The 20,640-nt window shown below is 21.0% G+C and overlaps 5 protein-coding genes across 5 annotated transcripts; 2 read left to right on the top strand and 3 right to left on the bottom strand.

The window, feature by feature from the left end:
- Positions 1-597: 597 nt before the first annotated feature.
- PY17X_1345400 (mitochondrial fission 1 protein, putative) lies at positions 598-1,199 on the top strand (the record flags this gene model as incomplete). The annotated part of the gene is made up of 2 exons (XM_724781.2): positions 598-657; positions 834-1,199. The coding sequence occupies 2 exons, from the start codon at positions 598-600 to the stop codon at positions 1,197-1,199; spliced, it is 426 nt and encodes a 141-aa protein (XP_729874.2).
- Positions 1,200-1,428: 229 nt separating this feature from the next.
- Positions 1,429-2,144, bottom strand: PY17X_1345500 (conserved Plasmodium protein, unknown function; the record flags this gene model as incomplete). Its single annotated transcript, XM_022957215.1, has 3 exons — positions 1,429-1,578; positions 1,707-1,745; positions 2,097-2,144. The coding sequence occupies 3 exons, from the start codon at positions 2,142-2,144 to the stop codon at positions 1,429-1,431; spliced, it is 237 nt and encodes a 78-aa protein (XP_022813670.1).
- Positions 2,145-4,232: 2,088 nt separating this feature from the next.
- On the top strand, positions 4,233-8,942 carry PY17X_1345600 (conserved Plasmodium protein, unknown function; the record flags this gene model as incomplete). Its single annotated transcript, XM_724782.2, has 1 exon — positions 4,233-8,942. The coding sequence occupies one exon, from the start codon at positions 4,233-4,235 to the stop codon at positions 8,940-8,942; it is 4,710 nt and encodes a 1,569-aa protein (XP_729875.2).
- Positions 8,943-9,729: 787 nt separating this feature from the next.
- On the bottom strand, positions 9,730-17,151 carry PY17X_1345700 (conserved Plasmodium protein, unknown function; the record flags this gene model as incomplete). Its single annotated transcript, XM_022957216.1, has 2 exons — positions 9,730-9,768; positions 10,198-17,151. The coding sequence occupies 2 exons, from the start codon at positions 17,149-17,151 to the stop codon at positions 9,730-9,732; spliced, it is 6,993 nt and encodes a 2,330-aa protein (XP_022813671.1).
- A 1,791-nt stretch (positions 17,152-18,942) lies between these two features.
- Positions 18,943-19,906, bottom strand: PY17X_1345800 (conserved Plasmodium protein, unknown function; the record flags this gene model as incomplete). The annotated part of the gene is made up of 4 exons (XM_022957217.1): positions 18,943-18,976; positions 19,112-19,191; positions 19,300-19,626; positions 19,841-19,906. 4 exons carry the CDS (start codon positions 19,904-19,906, stop codon positions 18,943-18,945), a joined length of 507 nt encoding a protein of 168 aa, XP_022813672.1.
- Positions 19,907-20,640: the final 734 nt, after the last annotated feature.

The following is a 20,640-nucleotide window of genomic DNA, read 5'->3' on the forward strand; positions in this document are numbered from 1 at the left end:
CCCCCCTTACACACTTAAGGTGCATAAAATAAGAATATAAAAAAAAAAAATAAACAGTTTAAAAAAAAAAAAAAAAAAAAAAAAAAAAACAGATAAATCGAAAATGAATTTTAAATATATTTATGCATTTTTGTTTTTTTATATAATTTTCACATTTTTTTACACCCCATTGAATGTATTATCCATGTATTTTTATAAAAATTAGGAAATAATAGTTTACCTCTTTTACTATTTTTATTACTTTGTATTTGACACATTTGTGTGCTATAGTTTAATTAATTTTTATGATGTTTTAAGTCTCCTTATTTGCATATATTATTAATTTATTTATTTCATTTTAAAAATAATATTTATTGAAATTGCTCATAATGAAAGTTCGATATAGAATTTATTAAAAACAAAAATATTAACCACTATAAAAATATAACACATTCAAAATATAACACATTCAAAATATTGAGCACTATAAAAATATAACCATATTCAAAAATATACTTTATTTTGTTAAATAATATATTGCTCCATATTTTCGGGTTGTTTTTTATTCGATACTTTAGAAAGTTGTAATAAAAAAAAAAAAAAAAAAAAAAAAAAAAAATGGACAGTCCAGAGTTACTTAAAATTGAACTACAAAGATTAAAAAATGACTATGAAAATGTAAGTATATAATAAAACAATGTTTTTTATATGTCAGTTTTATTGACAAATTGTTTTGCATATATTTATATATAACCCTACTAAATAGTTACAAACAATTTATACATATATTCCTATATAGTAAAAATAGTATATTTTTATATTTCTCTTTTTTTTTTTTTAAAAACAATTTGTAGGAACTGTCTATAGATCATGTAATGCCCAAAACACAATTTGATTATGCTTGCTTATTAATATGTTCATCAGATTTAAAAAATATAAAACTTGCAGCATCATTACTACATGAATTATTACTTATAAATTATAATCGTATTGATTGTTTATATCAATTAGCTATAGCACATATAAAGTTAAGAGATTATAAAAAGGCAAAAAATTATTTAAATGCTTTATTAAAAATAGACGCAAGAAATAATAATGCACTAGCATTAAAAAGCTTATTATTTGATATGATATCATCAGATGGCCTTATAGGAGGGTTGTTAGTTGCTCTTACAGCATGTGGTGTCTATTTATCTTTTAAGTCTTTTAAATATTTTTAATTTTTTTAATTATTATAAATTATTATATTGCTCATAAATGCAACACCAAAAAATATTATGTGAAATGGGAAATTTTTTTTTTTTTTTTTTTTTTTTTTTTTTTTTCAATTTATTTTAAAATTAAAATAATACACAACAAATAACGGAATTGTTATTAAAACTGTACATATAATATAATAAATTTTTAGTTAACAAATTTTCAACATGTGATGGAATGTATGCTTTACACTTATATATCTAAATGACTGTTGCAAAAATCGAGGAATACAAAAACAAATATCCAATTTATGTAAAATAATCTATGATTAATTGATTTTTTAGAATATGGCGTTGCATTATAAATGTGTAAAGGTGTTTGCTGATTGCACACATATCTTTCCTATTAAAAAAAAAAAAAAAAAAAAAAAAATCACAATATTTCAATTAAATATTTATGTAGAATATAAATAAAAATTAGTTCAAATAAAAATGGAATAATATATATTATTGAGATATAAGAAGTTTTACTTGAATATGAAAAGAATTCTTCACAAATGTTATCCTCTTCTATACAAAAAAAAAAAAAAAATGTACATGTATAGTATTATATGTTACAACGATTGTAATGGGCACACAAGATAGTGAGTAAGGGGGAAGGGAATAAAACATGCGTAAGTTTAAAAAGAGTAAATCGATATTCTTCTTTTTCATTTTTTACATAATAGCCTATATATGAGGGCTAATGTTTTAATTTTTATTCGCTTTATTTTTATTCGTTTTACTTTTATTCGCTTTACTTTTATTCGCTTTACTTTTATTCGCTTTACTTTTATTCGCTTTACTTTTATTCGCTTTATTTTTATTAGTTTCAATTTTAACTTTATAATTTTCTTAATTTGCTTTCTTCGTCACACATACCTTGATAGGAGGGAGCCATTGGCTTAAGACGGAAACTGGTCTAATCATTTTTTAATGTATATTATAAAATTGTAGAGTAAAAATAAGAGATAATTATAATCTTTTTTTCTTTTTCTTTTTTTTTAATTCACAAAATAAGTTGTTTTATTTATACAATTTAAATGGAAAATAATAAAGAATGGTTATGTCAATTATATATAGTATAAAATGGTTGAAAAAAAATCTTAGTGAGGGTGTGTAAATTGTAAAAAAAAAAAAAACTAAAAATTATAAATAATATAATTGCATATAATATTATATTCAACTAATAATTTTTTTCCATTTTATTTAGTTAAATATTTCTCTTTTTGATTTTATATAATCTTGTAATTTTTCCTTTTTAAGATTATACAAATTTTCATAAGCATAAAATCGAAAGGAAAATTTATACTAGCGCATTTAAAAAATAAGCATTTTCCCTTTTTTAAAAAAAAAAAAGTTAAAATATATTATAAAAATACAATGTTATAATAGTTCCAATAAAATAAATTGTATTTATTTCTGTGTTTTATTTAACTATAATTTTTATATGTCATATTATATAGTTTTTAAATTATGATAGGAACCGTATACGTTCTACCAATATATTATATATCACTATTTGCCCGTGCCTTCAAATTTGTGGGATACGCAAAGCCTAAAGTGTAAATATGTCATAATCTATTTATATTATTATATTGTCATATTGTCATATTATTATATTATCATATTATTTATATTATTATTTTATTATTTTTTATTTTATTTTATTTTTTGAGGAGAGGGGCCTATTATTAAGTCACATATTGTGACATTCTGTTGTATATGGTAGTGTGCAATGTGTTTTCCTCAAAAAAATGAAATTTCATACATAAAGGAAACAAATAATATAATATCAAATTGAACAGGTCATGAAAAATCTGGCCTATATTAAGGTATATCAATTAATAAAAATATGTCAAAAAAAATATAGGGTATACATATGATGAAATAAAAAAATATAATGTGTAAAAAGAAAAAGGCTAATCACGTACTATATACATGTGATTAAAAATAATGAATAAATCTTGGGACAAAAAAAAGGCGGTGCATCAATAAAAATAATACTGTGTATTAAAAAAGAGAAAAAAAAAAAAAATATATATATATATATATGCGTATGCCACACTATTAAAAAAAAAATGATGAATGCAACATACGCCACATACGTTTCCTCTTTTTTTTGTATGCATACACGTATAACCATAAAAATGCATGCTGGGTCTTATAGAAAATAAAAATATATACATATATAAAATAAATTAAAGTGAATAAAATATAATTAAAATTAAAAAATATATTAAATAAAAAAAAAATTGCAAGCAACCATATATTTAGCCCTTATAGAAAATTTGCATTTAAATTTATTGCCAAGTTTTGGTTTCATTTTATTCTGCTTGTACATTTTTGCAACACTTAAAATAAAAATATTTTTATTTTAATTTTAAAAAAACCAAATAAATAAAAATACATAGTATAAATAATATAAATAACGTTTTATATTCATACACAAAAAAAATAATAATATTGTTCTGCATTGGAAAATTTACAATGTATATATGTTCTTGAATAAGTGGATGTATCCAAATATTTTTTAAGACTATAAAAAATATACATAACCATATACATATATATTAATATTATATTTGTTTCCTTTTCTGTACCATATATATATGAATCATCATTTCTGATTCAACCCCAATTGTTTATGTTCCTACTTTGTCCTTACACGGTGTTTATCTACTTTTGTTCATATAATAAGAAATACGAATAAAAATATTTAAACCTATTTTATTCGGTGTATATATATGTGCATATTCGTTGTTCATAAAGCATTATGTAGGGAGAACGGCATTTGTTCTGAGCAGCATATTTGTTCCACATTTTTTTCTTTTTTTTTTCCTTTTTTTTTTCCTTTTTTTTTTCATTTTTTTTTCATTTTTTTTTCATTTTTTTTTCATTTTTTTTTCATTTTTTTTTCATTTTTTTTTCATTTTTTTTTCATTTTCCCATTTTGGCGACCCAACAAATTCGTCTACTTCCATTTTAACCATTCATACCAAAAAAAAAAAAAGTAGTATGGATGAACTAGACAAGCTCCTAACATATGAATATATCAGAGAATATTTATTCAAAAATAACAGATATGATATAGCATTAGGAGAGTATCATAAGATTTTAAAATGTAGAGAAGGAAAAGAGGGACATAACAAAAAGTATAGTTCTTTTGATTTGAATGTTTTAACATTGTATGATGAATTGGTTGATGTATTTCGATATAATAATTATTCTATAAAAAAATGTGAATTTACATTTTTAAAAATAAGTAGGAATACATATCAAGGACGTTCTAATATATCTTTTGAGAAAAACGGATCAGAAATAAAAACAACAAATAAAGGAAACAAAAAATATGAAAACAATGGAGTAGAAATATCAACAAATACTCCTTCACGAAACAAGAATAATAATGAAAAATATAAAGAAAATGATGATTCTAAAAAAAAAGAAATAAATTATAATTGCATAGTAGATGGTAATAAGGTTTCAAATATTAAAGATGTATTAAAAGACACATTTGATGCTTTAATATTTTATATGATAGGTAAATATAATATAAAATTGAGAATGAATCATTCATATAAAATTCAGGAAATATCTAATTATTCGATAACAAATGAAGAAGTTTTTAAATTTTTAAAAAATGATAATTATTATAGAATCGATTTAAATAAATTACAATATGACATTAATGATTATTCATATTTATTTTACAAAAATATTACACAATTTATTGATTTTTTCAAATATATGAAAGACATACATTCATGTGCATATTTAATATCTTTATTAATAAGAATAATAGCTGATAAAAATAAAATTCAAAAATATAGTTCTCAATTATTTTTTTGTAAAAGAAATGATGAATGTATATCTAATCTTTATATAAATTATGTTAAACAAAATCAAGACAACTTTCAAAAGATATTTTTTAATAGTAAATTAGTAAATATGCATAACATTATTGCATCTAAAATTTCGTTAATAGAAGAAGTTAAAAAAAAAATCATACATCGAAAAGATTTAATATATCCAGATGAACTTGTAATATGTTCTTTCGTTAAATCTTTTTACAATTTCAAACCCTTGAGTAATGAGAATGAGAATAATAAAAAAGAATTAAATTTCCAAAAAAACAAAATGCTCTCTAACAATCAAGCTATTACTACCACTAGTGCTAATCATAACAATAATAATACATTTTCAACATCTTATAATCAAGATCTTCAAAATAAAAAAACAAAAAAACAACTTTCAAACGAAATAGAATTCAAGGAAGAATCAATAGTTGTAAAAAATGGTGATGATAATATAAATTATTCCAATAAACAAATTATGCAAATAAATATAGAAAATGATATTATTGATAAGGATAATTTAGAAAGCACAGTTGCTAGCTCAATTAATAATATACATAGTATCACGGATATAAATAATACTGAATATACATCAAATGAATTAAAAAAAATACAAAAAAAAAATAATTCTACTATTATAGATGCTATCGAAAATATATCCCCACAAGAAACTCCAAATATCACAAATGATGCTAATGATAATTTGACTCAAAATAATTCAAAAAATAAAAATAATAATGAAATTCTCAAAACAAATATTGAAGAAGATAAAAAAAGTGAATCAACAACAAAAAGTGATAAAAACAAATTATCATGTTATGAAATTTTAAAAAAAAGAAGTATTATTCGGTGTTCTACTAGGCTGTCTTCTAAAAATATGTCTAAAGATGACACCAAATATTTATCGATTATGCAAAACAAAAATAATAACAATCATAATAGTAGTAATACTAGTAGTAATAACAATGCTACCCGCCATAGAAATAATAACAAATTTAATAATCATAACAACCATGTTGGAAATAAACGGAATGAGCATAAACACACAAACAATATTTCAAACAATAAGAATTATAATACACATAATAGTATTAATAAAGAGGAATCAAAAGATGGTGAAAAAAAGACAAATACTAACAATAAGGTTTGTGTAGAAAATGGAAAAAAACGCCATTCAAATGAGATAGAAATAAATATAAATCCGCAAAAAAATGATAAAAAAAATGATAAAAAAAATGATAAAAAAAATGATGAAAAAAATGATAAAAAAAATGATAAAAAAAATGATGAAAAAATGAATGCCGAAAAAAAGGACCACATAGACAACAGAGAAAAATCAAACATTGAAAAGGAACAAAGTGAAATAAATTCTAAAAAAAAGGATAAAAGTACAGATAAAAAAAAAAATGATAATGAACAAAATGGTGGAAAAAATAGTGGAAAATCTGATGAAAAATCTGATGAAAAATCTGATGAAAAATCTGATGAAAAATCTGATGAAAAATGTGACGAAAAAGATGATGGAAAAAAAACAAACAATTATAAAAAAGATGATAAATATTTATCATTTAATAAAAGAAGTATCATAGATTCATATGAAGAAACTGCTGAATCCGAAGATACATATGACACAGACGATTTGTGTGATTCTAAAAATTCTGAAAGTGATGAAGAAAAAATAGGGAAAGAAAAAAAAAATGGTGATACTATTGAACAAGATTATATATTTAACAAAAAAGAAAAAATATATAATAAAAAAATAATAAAAAAGAAAAAAATAAAACGTGATAAATATTGTGAAAATGAATTTTCAACAGATGATTTCAGGGTTTATAACAATTGGGATAATAGAAATGGACATAATAATATAAGTAATAAAAAAAATAAAAAATATATTTTTTCAAAAAATGTATACACAAAAACCATAGATAATCATTATGATAAATATAGAAAACAAAAATATATATATGATAAATATATGAGAAATTCTAATTATAAAGAAAGAATATCAGATATAATAAATATAACCAATTTTCCATTTTGGGATAAAATAGCAAATTTTTCAAATTCAAATGAATTTACAAATATATCAGATTTTCATTATATGATTAATATGAATAATATCAATAATAGATGTAAATGTAATAATATAATAAATGATCATATGTGTCTAAATTCGGGAAATTATTTTAATGATACTTGTATTTTTAATAAAGATAAAATAGGAATGAAAAAAAGGAAACTATTTGAAAATAATCAACATGAATATAACTTGAATAAATCAAATACACATTTACGATCCAGTTCTTTTATTTATAATAATAAATACACACCTAAATTTTATACTAATAATGAATTATCACCAAATAACAAATATATAAATTATAATGATGATGATGATGATGTTGATGATGATGTTGATGATGTTGATGATGATGATGATTCTATATCTATCAAGCATATAAAAAGACATGTGAATAATATTGGAAAAAATAAAAATATATATAGAAAACCAAATAATAGTGATATAGATGAAAATATTAATAAAATAAAAAATAAATATACTAAAAGTGTTGAAAGTAATAGTACCATGGATTATGAAATAAATACAAAACATAAAAAGAGTTGCAAAAGAATTAATAGTGATTTTAGTGATAATAACTGGATTAACAAAGAAAATTACAGAAATGCCAATAAATCAAATATTGAAATGATGGGGAAAAATAAAAAAGATGAATATTTTGTGAATAATAATGAAAAATATACCCAAGAGTATGGAGGAAGGAAAAAAATAAAAAGACGCAAAATAGTCGACAAAAATGGTTCACCTCTCGATAAAAATGTCAAAAATAAACAATATGACCCCAAATATGACCCCAAATATGATTCCAAATATGACCCCAAATATGATTCCAAATATGACCCCAAATATGATTCCAAATATGACCCCCAATATGACTCCAAATATGACTGCCAATATGAAATAAACAAAAGAGACTCAAACCCAAATCATATACTGACACCTATATGTAATAAAGTTCCTATGAAAAATGAATTTTATTCAGAAGAAGAAAAACAAGAATTTGATAATATTAATATTATCCAAAGAATAAATAAAGATTTTTGTTACCTGAACAATAATGATAAAATAAATGTAATTAAAATATTATGTAGTTATAGAGCATATTTAAAAAAAATACTAAACTACGAATATATGAAACAAGACTTTTCCTTTGAAGTTGAAACTTGTATATTTTATCTAGATTATATTAATTATAATAAAAAAAATCGGAATAATAGGAAAGATTATATTTCTGATAAAATGAATAATCAATATGATAACAACTATAGTAGTACAAATAGTAATGTAGATGAAAATAATAGAAATATAAACACCCGAAGCAGACATAATAATGTTTATTATGATATAGACAGGTTAAAAAGAAATATTTATCAAAATAAACCATACAATAGTGATAAAATTAACGATAATAATTTCTTGAAAAATAAAACCAACAAAAAAGGGGAAGAACTATTATGCAATTCTTTTAGCTTTTTAGAAAATGATAAAAAGAAAAAATTAATAAAAAAAATAGCATCATATACTAATAAAATAAAAGCATTACACCAAATTATTACATCATATACTAAAATAAATTTATTAAATATTGGAAAAATTAAAAATTATATACAGATAGCCAATTATGTTAAAAAATATCCATATCATTTTTATTATAATGATCAAATAATTGATGAAGAAGAGGAAGCAAATGACCAAGTCTTATCCCATTTTTCCAAAATAGAAAATGACATACAAAATGTTGAAATAGACCAAAATAATGACAAAACAACATTTGATTTGTTCAAATAATTAATATAACAATGTAACATAAAAAAATTTATTTTCACAACAATCCTATAAACATATATACACATTTAACCCTGATATAAATAGACATGATAAATAACTATGACAAGAAAATATTTTTTTTTAAAATAAAAATAACATATATAAAATAATTTAATCTAAAATATATTTAAATATAATTGATATGAACAAGCCATAAGCCAATATTTTATTTAAAAAAATTAAAATTAATAAAATAAAAAAGCTAGTAAAGCGGGCATGATTATATATTAACATTTATACTAACATTTATACTAACAGCTATATTAACAGCTATGCTAACATTTATACCACCATTTATATTAACAGCTATACCAACACCTTACTTTTTTATGATAAACATATGGGCTTAAATGGGAATTTTTATTTATTGCTATAACTACAATAGCTTGAATTATTGCCATATTAATATTTTTTATTTTAAAAAAAAAAAAAATAATAATAAAAAAAATAATAAAAAAAAAATAAATAAATCGTATTTACAGCTATAATGCAACAATTTACAAATTTTAAGTTTCAAAAAATTGAATGCACACATTTTATATAATAAAATATTCTTACAATTTTGAGACATTGAGAAAAAAAAAAAATCAAAACAAAAGCTACGAAATATACCAAAAAATAAGTATAAAATTTAATGACGAAAAAAAAAAATTGATAAACAATTTTAAAATGTAAAAAAGGTTACAAATTCGAAAATTTAGGTTTAAAAATAAGTGTGTAAAAATATTGTATTTTTTTTCATTTTTATTTAAATTTCAAAAAATAAAGACATATTGCTTGAAGAGTCCTAAAGATAAAGAAGAAAAAATGTATACATAAATTATTTGTATATAAATATTTAAGCAGTTCATATATAATACTATTAAGCAGTTCATATATAATACTATTTAAGCAGTTCATATATAATACTATTAAGCAGTTCATATATAATACTATTAAGCAGTTCATATATAATACTATTTAAACAGTTACATACATAATAATATTTACAACTAACTTCCGTTTTCGCTCATCTAATATAACCTTATTTGCACACATTATTTATAATTCAATTTTACGAATGAATTTTTAAAAAAATATGTCATGCCTACAGTTTTATGTTATTAAATAATAATAACAATAATAACCATTAGAGCTATTCGAATTTTACTTTATTCTATTCTATTCTATTCTATTATATTATATTTTTTTCTTTTTGTTTTTCATTATTTATAACCTTATGTGATATATTTTCCTCGTCTATTTTTCGGCTTAAATTTTTTCGTGGTGAACTAGCATTGTCTATATCATATTGTTTAAGTATATTATATTTTATTTTTTTCAATTTATTTTTATTTTTTCTTTTTTCACTCATATTTTTTACATTTAACAAATTTTCATGAGAATAATTCTGAAATTTATTATAAATTAACTCCAAATATTTCTCATTAATATTTATATCATTGTATTTTTTTATATACATATTAGTATTAATTTCTCTGTTGTTAATAAATAAATAATTCATATTTATATCTCTTGGGATATTTAAAAAAATATTTACTATTTGTGTGTAAAGTCTTTTAACATAATATATATTAATTAGCATATTTCGACATAATTTTTTATAAATATAAGAAAGAAAAGTTAAAATTTTTTCTTTTAAATTAAATAAAATATTACACATTTCATTAATTTTTATATTATTTATTGTGTTTATATGTTTCATATTTCTTTCTTTTTTTTTCCATTTTTTTTCATCATATTTTCTACCACTTGTTTCACCATATTTATTATTATCCTTCAAATAATGTACCTTTTCTATTTTATTTTCTCTATCTTCATTCTTTATATTTTCTTCATTTCGATCTATACTACTATTTTCTTCATCACAAGTTGAATTTGTATTATTAGAAGAGGATGAACATGACCTTTGATATTTTATGTACTTTCCTTTATAATCACTATTCCTTCTATTATTATCCTGAATTGTTTTATCATCTTTAGATATATGTTCCGAATTTTTTTTATTTTTTATTTTTAAAATATTTATTTCATCATTGCATTTTATATTATCTTTATTTTCAAGTTCGAGGATTTCTTTACATTCTTTTTTATTAACTTGTGAATCACAAATAGTGGAAGAGTCTCCATCTTTTACCATTTCACTTATTTCCAATTTTAAGTTTTTTATAATAGAACTATTTTCAGTATGTAATTTATTTTTTTTATTCGAACGAATTTGGTTGTCACTTATTTTATTTAAGCTAGTCAAGTATAAATATATTTTCCCATAGTTATCTATTAATCTCATTAAATCTGCTATTTTTATATTTTTATCATCTATATGCTCATCAATAAATAAATAAACAGACGTTATTTCTATGTACCTTTCTTTTATTTTGTTAATTATATTAGTCGATAAATTGCATAATGTATTTTCTATTTCTGCCATTTGTTTAGTATATATACTTTGTGTGTTTTGATTCAAAACTATGTTATATTCTTCCAAAAAAGATTCCGTCTCTTTTATTTTATTATATTTGATATTTTCAGAATCATTATTTATTATGTCTATTATTTTTATTTCATTTTTTTCCATTCCAAAATTCGAAGATGAAATATCATGATAACTATTATTTTTCATAAAGGGTATACATAAATTAGTATGTATTTCATTTATACTAAGTACACAACAAATAAAAAATGTGGTTATATTTTTTATATCATAATTTTCTATTAAATATTTAAAACTAAATGTTTGTTCTTTTAAATCATTTTGATTATATTTTTTGGAAATTATTTCATTAGCATTTGTTTCAAATTTGTCATTTTTATTAGTACATAAATATTTTGAAGGTTTTATATTTTCACAAATATTTATTTCTTTTTTTTCTATTATATTATTATCACATCTAATAGGCATGAAACTATTTGAGTATCTGTCTATTTCTGATATTCCTTTGAAATTGTTTATATTGTCTAATAAATAATTGTTTGAAATATTTTCTTTTTTATTTATTTGAAAAATTTCAAAACTATTATCATTTATATTGTTAGTTAATAATTTATCCATTGAATTTTCATTTTTTCTTTCAGTATTATAAACATGATTATATACAATTGATGGTATATCTTTAAAGTATGAACTATTTAAAATATCATTTAATAATAAATTATTTTTATTTGAAAAAAACAAATTATCTATAGTTCCACGAATCTGAGATAATTCGTTTTTCAATTTTAATATAACATTTTTTATTTTACTAAAAAAAATTTTTTTTTTTTTTTCACTATTTACATTATATTTTTTTATGCCATTTATATTCTCTTTTTTGAGGCGAATACTTTTATATCTTAAAACATCAGAACGACATGTACATAAAATAAAACCATTGGGAATATTTTCCTCTACAAATTTGTGTATTACTGTGCTTATATTATCTAATTTTATGTCCTCATTTTTCACACAATCTTTATCAATTTGCTCATGTTCGCATGAAGAAGCCATCCCACTTGAAATATTACCACTACCATTGTCATTGCCATCGTTATTTCCATCGTTACTACCATTCTTACTACCATTATTATTTCCATCGTTATTGCTGCAAATTTCCTCGCTTACCCGTTTTTTATAAAAAGGTAAAGAATGTGATATACTATTTAAGGTGTTCGAAATAAATCTATGCTTATTTTTTTTTATAAAAGTATCGTTATAATTTATATTAGTATAAGAGCTAGCCTTTTTTATGGCTATTTTATTTTGTTCATTATCTAAAGATAACAACTCATCATTATGAAATAAAGGTATCGAATCGTTGTAAATTTTGTAATTTATGATATCATACATTAATAATGTATCTATATATAGTCCTTTACATTGTTCACAAACTATTGCAGTATAATAGACATCATTTTTATATTCTTTGAATTTTATTTTTAAATTTTTAACATTTTGATCGATAATATCTGAAAAATTATTTTTTACATTAGTATTTATATCATCATAAAATATATCATTAAAAATTTGTTCATCTGTTTGGACATGTTTATTTTTAAATTTTTTGTATATTTTATGTTTTTTCAACATTTTTTCTGATTCATTCATTTTTTTTTTTTTTTTTTCTCTTTTTCTATATTTCATCATTCTTTTTTTATAATAAGAATCATCATCAATAATGTTTTTGTAAATTTCTAATTTATTCTCATTTGTATAATTATTACTACTAACTTGGCTTTCTTCATAATTTTCTTCATCTTTTTCATTTTCACATTCTGATGAATATTTTAATATCTCTAATAATGATTCCACTTCTTCTTCTTCATTTCTGTTATAGCTTTTTGAATATTTGCTTCTATCTTGATTTTTGTATTTTCTAGAAAATTTCAAAGATGGACAATTTCTTTTCATATAATATTCTCTATTATATTCCATATCACATATTGGTAATATATTTTTTGTATGTCTTTTTTTTTCATTCAATGTATATATATTAGATATATCATTATAATTGTTAACATCATAGCTTGTATCAGAATAACTAATATTTGAATATTGACGTTTTATGTAATAATGCCCTTTTTTTCTTTTTATCACATCTCTATAACGATTATTATCATCATTATCATCATCATCTTCATCATCATCTTCATCATTATCACCATCATCATCGTCATCATTATAATAACAATATTTTTTATTACTTTTAAATAAACATGATTCAGACGAAATATTAGAATCTTCTAATTGAAGATTGTCTATTGAATTGCTTGAATAAATGGATGATGAAGTTTTAAGATAATTTTTTTTTTTTTTTATACATCTCAAATTTTTATTTATATTAAATAAATTATATTTATATTTATCAGTATGTTTCATATTATAATTGTTATTACTACGTCTTTTTGATATGTCACTAGAAATTGTTTCTTGAGTTTGTACAGAAGCATTTAAATTTGATACTGTTACTTGTATTTTTTTATTTTTAGTCAAAATTTTATTTTTTATCATAATTTGTTTAATATTAAAATTTGTGATTCCACACATTTCAGTCAATACATCTCTATCTATTGTTTTTTTATAATCAGTTTGTGTTGATTTTATATAACAATCAGTTTCATTTGTTTGGGTACTTTTATATTCCATATTTATATCTTGATTTATAACCTTAACTTTATTTGTATTAATGGATGCATCTATTAATGATTTTACATTATTATCTGTAACTGTCCATTTATTTGAAATCATTTTTTCTTCTGTATTTATTCCAGTAGTAACAAAATTTTTATTATATTCGTTTATTTCGGTTTGTATAAGCGCATTTGCTTTTTCAGGGTTTTCAAACTCGGTTTGTATAAATATATCTACAATTTTTGTTGGAATTTTTTTTTTTGATTCATTTATATAATTCTTTTCGACATTATCCTCTTCATTTTTTATTAAAAGAGTCGGTTCTTTTTGATAAACAGAATTTGAGAGTGTTGCAGTTTGAGAAATGGGATCATCTGTTCCAAGCGTCGGTTGCTTAGAAATGTGATATATAACGGTTTTAGAATTATCTTGATTATTTTCATTATCGAAATTACTAACATTAGTGGTATTTTGAATCATATTACTATTTGAAAGTTGTTCATCATTTAATTGTTCATTAGTTATTAAATCATTTAAAAGAAGTTCCATATTTTTTGACAATTTTTTATTTTTATTTTTTAATTTTTCAATTACAACTTTAAGAGCTTCATTCTCTAATTTTAATTCAGAACAATAAATTTTATAATCATTGATATTACTTTCACTTTGATTGCTTTCATTAATTTGTAAATCTTTTAAAGATAGATTTCGTTTCCGTAATTCTTTAGATTCGTTTTGTTCAAAACTGTCACTTACATTTTCCATCGCATTTTTATTCTCCATCGCATTTTTATTCTCCATCACATTTTTATTTCTACTTTCCATCACACTTTGGCATTGTTCCTTTTTAAATTTTTCTTCTAATTGAGAACATATATCATGAATGTGTTTAAAATCATTTTCGAGGATATTATATTTTTCTAATAATAAAGCATAACTTTTATTTTGTTTAGATATTATTTTTGTTTTATTTTTTAATTCTTCTACAATTTCTATATTTTTTTTTGAATATTTATCAACTTCACTCTTTAGCCAATCATTATGTTCTATTAATTTTGCTAATTGTATTTTTAAAGAATTATTTAAATTATCTAAATTTTTTACATCTTCTTGATTATTACTTTCATAAATATCATGTCTAATATTATTATTCTCTGTGTTTTTATTTGAATTTTTATCTTTTGTAAAATTAATACAATTTCCTGATGTATTATTTTCAACATCTTTTTTATTTGGCATATACAATAAAGATCCCCAATCATTTGTTTGATATGATTTGTCAAAAATTTTGCTCAAATTTTGTTTATTAAATGATTGATCACCCGAAATGACTCGAACAAAATTGTTTAACTCTTCTGTTAATTCATTACATTTATTTTTATATTTTTCTAATTCTTCATTTTTATTTTGATTTTCTATATTTATAATATTTAATTTTTCTGCAATTTTAACAAATTCTTTTTTTTCATTTAACAATTCGTTAATAATTTTTTCATCTTTTTGTACATGATATATATATCGTTGTTCTAATTTCTTTAACTCAGATAATAGATTATTTATTTTAGTACTTTGTGTCTCTATATATTTATTTGCATTATTTAATTTTATTGTTTGTGCATGTAAAAGTAGTGAATTTTCTGTCTCTTTTTTCATACTAGCTTGTAGTTCATTATACAATGCATTTATAAATAAAGTTTTCTGATTCTTTAAATTATTTATTGCATTATTTAATTCTATAACCTCAGTAGATTTTAGAATCAACTCTTGTTTTATTTGTTTTGCCTGAATCTCGTTAATATCAAATGTACTCATTGAATTATTATTATCATGAGATGTCAAATTCAAATTATTTATATATTTCTCTATAATTTTTTCATATCCTTCATTTTTTTTTTTTTCATTTTCTAAATAGCTATTTTTTATTTTTAATTCAGTTTCTAAATCATAAATAGTATTCTTATAATTCATAATTTCGTTTGAAACACTATTATATATATCTTCTTTTGACAATGAACAAAAATAGTTTTCCACACTCTTTTCTGCATATTTTTCCACACTCTTTTCTGCATATTTTTCTGCATATTTTTCTGCACTTTTTTCCACACTTTGTTTTTCACTATTAAAATTTGGTTCTAGATATCCATTTTCTATACTATGGCTATTTGTAACATTTAATTTGGCATCATCCCCTAATTTGCTAACTAAATTAATATCTTCTTCTAAAAGTGTTCTACTTATTATATTCGCAGAATTGTTATTATTCGATTTGATTTCATTTGAACTATAACTTGAATTTTTTTTTTCCGTATTTATTATATATCTATTACTACTTTCAATTTTATCAGTTTCAGGAAAAAATATTTTTTTTTCACTTATTATAGAATTAGAATAATTTACAGTATTGCTTCCTAAATTTGCTGAAACCATATTACTCTCTAAATTTGTAGTACAAACACTTTCCCCACCTCTACTATTGCTATTTAAAAAAGAAACATCTTCATCATTATACTGATAAATGTAAGGAAGATTTTCACGATATCGCTGATTTATTTTATTTGGATCTATTTCATTTGGACTTATTTTATTATTACATATACTTTTTGTTATTATAGACCCATAATTTAAATTATTTTCGATTTTGTTTTCATCATTATAATATATAATTGGATTTTGGGAAAGTTTTATTATATTATTATTTTGATTAAGTGTATTTATTTCTATATTTGAATTTTTTTTTACAAAATTTTCATTATTTATTTGTTTAAAAGAAACATCCAAACCATTTGTTGTATTATAAATATATATTGGATTATTTTTTTTGTCTACATCATGAAAAATATTGTCTAAATTATGAGAACCATCTATAAATTTATTATTTATATTTTCCTCTGTTAAATTATTTTCACAAAATGAACTACCACATGACATCCCACAATCTATTTCTTGTGGTCTTTTTATATTATTATTCAAAATCTGTTCATATGAAAAATCTGTATTTAAACAATTTTCTTTTAATACATTTTTTTTTTCAAATTCATTAAATTGAGATCTATTTATATCCATGTTTTCATTTTATATATGCATTGTGTTATATATGCACAATTTCACTTTTCTGTTCTTCTTATAATTTTCTCTTTCGCTATTTCAAAATGAAAAAAAAAAAAATATCCTAAAACTGGGGAAAAGACAATATTATACGCATACATATATACATACATGCATACACATATACATATATATATAATATGCATACATGCATACCAAACTAATATAAAAATACAGTGGGCTTGTACACATGTATAGCAATGTCTATGCTTTATAAAAATGTTTTCGAAATATTAAAAAATTTTAAAAATACAAGATAAGGATTTTTTGTGTGTGTATTTTTATTATGAAAAAATAATATATTTCATAAATATTATACACATAAAATTTTTCAAAAGTTATGCCAAAAAATATACACAATTTATATAATCAATGTTACGATTTTTCATTATTTTACTATCTTCCGTTATGCATTACTATATTTAGTTTTATTATTTTTTTATAAACACGCAAAAAAGTTTGACTAAACAAGGACAAATATTTCGCAATATAAAAATTTATATGAATAAAAAATATACTATATCAAAAATATTATAAAAAAATCATTATTTTATTTTTATCTTAATATATTTTTCCCTGTTAAAAATCTTTTATTCCTTTTTAGAAGAATGCGCACATTTCAGGCTACTAATACATATACACATTTAATGCACAAAAAAAAATGAAAAAAATGAAAAAATGGAAAAAATGGAAAATGTAACAAAGTGAAGAGAAAGAAAATTCATGGAAAATTGTGGAAATTCACTAATCGTCGTAAAATAAAATGGATCTTTCCTAAGTCACTGAATTGTGTCGCCATATTTTGTATACGGAAAAAAAAAAAAAAAAAAAAAAAAAAAAAGCCAGTATATATCTTTTTACCTAATTTCGATAACAATTGTATATATATATTAGAATAAAAGGAAAATAGGAAATAATGAAAGGAGTCAAGTGAATAATTCGATATAAATATTTGTTAATTTGGGGAGCAATTTTTTCACACATTTTACTTTACCATTTTTAAGTATTTAACAAAAATCGCAAGGATAAATAAAAAATTAAATTATGCTTATTGAAACTTGATTAACAATTTGGCATGTTTGTACATTTTCCTCCTTAAATGGACACAAAGATCTAGCCAAATATAACCTCACCATAATTACATATATATACATCAAAATATATATTGAACAATATTTTTTTTAAATGTTTGACAAAAAACGAAATTATTTAGAGAGTTATAAAAATATTAATTTAATGTTATACGTTGTATAATCAAATAAGGTATATTTTTTTCATTTTAATAGAAAAAAAAAAAAATAATGAATAAATAATTCAGTATAAATGTGTATATGCTAATACACAATATATTCGTCTTTCTATTTTCTACATATATTGCAATTTCGATTATATTTAGTATAATATGAATTGAGTTAAAAATTGGATATCTCTATATATATCTATATATATCTCTATATATATCTATATATATATAAATATATATCTATATATATATATATATAGTTTCTCATATGGCATTTGAAAATGTACAAAAAAAATATTGCGATTAAAATTGTTATTATACACTAAGATACGATTATACATAATATTCGCACATTTATCACAATTATCATAAATTTCATAATTATCATAAATTTCCTCCTTAAAACAATAATATAAATAGGGGGAAAAAATAATACCCTTTTCAACATTCATATGCAATTCCACATATATCTATCTGAAAAAATAAACAAGAAGTATTTAAAATGGCTAATGTCCTGACCCGCCCTGTGGCACAGACCACCTAAAGAAAAAAACAAAATAAAAACAAAATAAAAATAAAAATTAATATATATGTATGTACGTATGCATGTGTATATATTTCTCTCTTGGCTTTGATTTTGCTGAGCAATCTGAGTGTTCATTTGTGTTCACTTACATAAATCCTGTAAAAAAAAATGGAAGGCATATAACACTGCAAACAATAATGGGGGAAAACATGTCTATCCTAACATCAACCTACAAATTTTGAAAATGGCGATACAAAAAAGATGATAATTAAAGGGCAAAAAGGGGTGTAGAGTAAAAAACGTTGCATGTGCTATTTTTGAGAGCTTTATTTTTTACATATTCTGATAATTTATATCTCTTGGGAGGTAAAGGAATTTTCATCCCGTTATATAAATATTTTGTTAATAAACTTGCTTTGCTTAAATCATCTTTAAAATCATTTTGTTTTTTCATAAATACATAACTACTATTATAATCAAATTTACGATCAGCTCTTTTAATTCCTTTTATTTCCATTGGCTTTAAATAGGAACAATATTTGTATTCGATATTTCCAGGGTCGATATTTTGAGTTAATTTATATGATTCCTTTTCATTTATAATTTCGGTCTTTATTCCATTTTTTGTTGCATTTGTGTTAATTTTGTATAAATTTCCCAATATCTATACATCCAAAAATTAGGAAAAGGAAAAAATATGCAAAAGGAATTATAACCATGGTACATGTCAAACGAGTGGACAAAATGTGTAACAATACATTTAAAATACAATTTATATCAATTATTTATTTATACAATTTAATGATATTCATTTTGGTATTTTTATTTTTATCTTTATTTTCATATCTATTTAAAGTACGTTTGAAAATATTTATTACCTTATGGTTAATATTATATGGTAAGGATCCGTGTGTTTTTTTTAAACAATTTAATGGCATTGCCATTTCATCACCTTTTTTTTATATATTTTTTTTTTTTCTTTTTTTTACATAAGCATTGATTTAAACAAATATTTAAATATACACATACATATATAATATTATTCTGTAATTTTCTTATAACATTCGAAATTGTGAAAATATATAATGGAAGTTTATATCATTACACTATTTATACTTAATTTGCAATTGTATATTATATGTATAATTACATATGGGGAAAATATGTTCATGGAGGAAAAGTTAAAGTTAAAAAAAAAAAAATATAAATTACATGTAATATATAATTAAAGAAAAAATTTAATACAATTGTGGAAAAGTTTAAAAAAAATTAAAAGAAAGGAAAAAAATATTTAACAAATTAAGGGTAAAAAGAAAAAAAAAAAAAAAAAAAAAAGTGTATTTATTTAAGCAGCAACTTTAATATAATTATATATATGCACACGTTATTAATTCGTATATTTTTTATATGGAATTTTGAATAATTCAATTATGCATTTTTTTTTAGAAAATTTATATCAATTATATAAACAAATTATATACATATTAATAACATATAATAAATTATATCCTTGGTATGTTTTCTTTTTTGTTATATACATATACATATACAGAATCCCGAGTATAAAACTTTACAAAAAAATATAGATTATTATTTTGTTTCACAATTTAAGAAAGCATGATAAATAATATATTTATAATACATATAACTAATGTAATGTTTAAGAAAATGTTGTATG

This window comes from Plasmodium yoelii, assembly GCF_900002385.2.
Source record: "Plasmodium yoelii strain 17X genome assembly, chromosome: 13".
In the NCBI taxonomy this organism is placed as follows: domain Eukaryota; phylum Apicomplexa; class Aconoidasida; order Haemosporida; family Plasmodiidae; genus Plasmodium; species Plasmodium yoelii.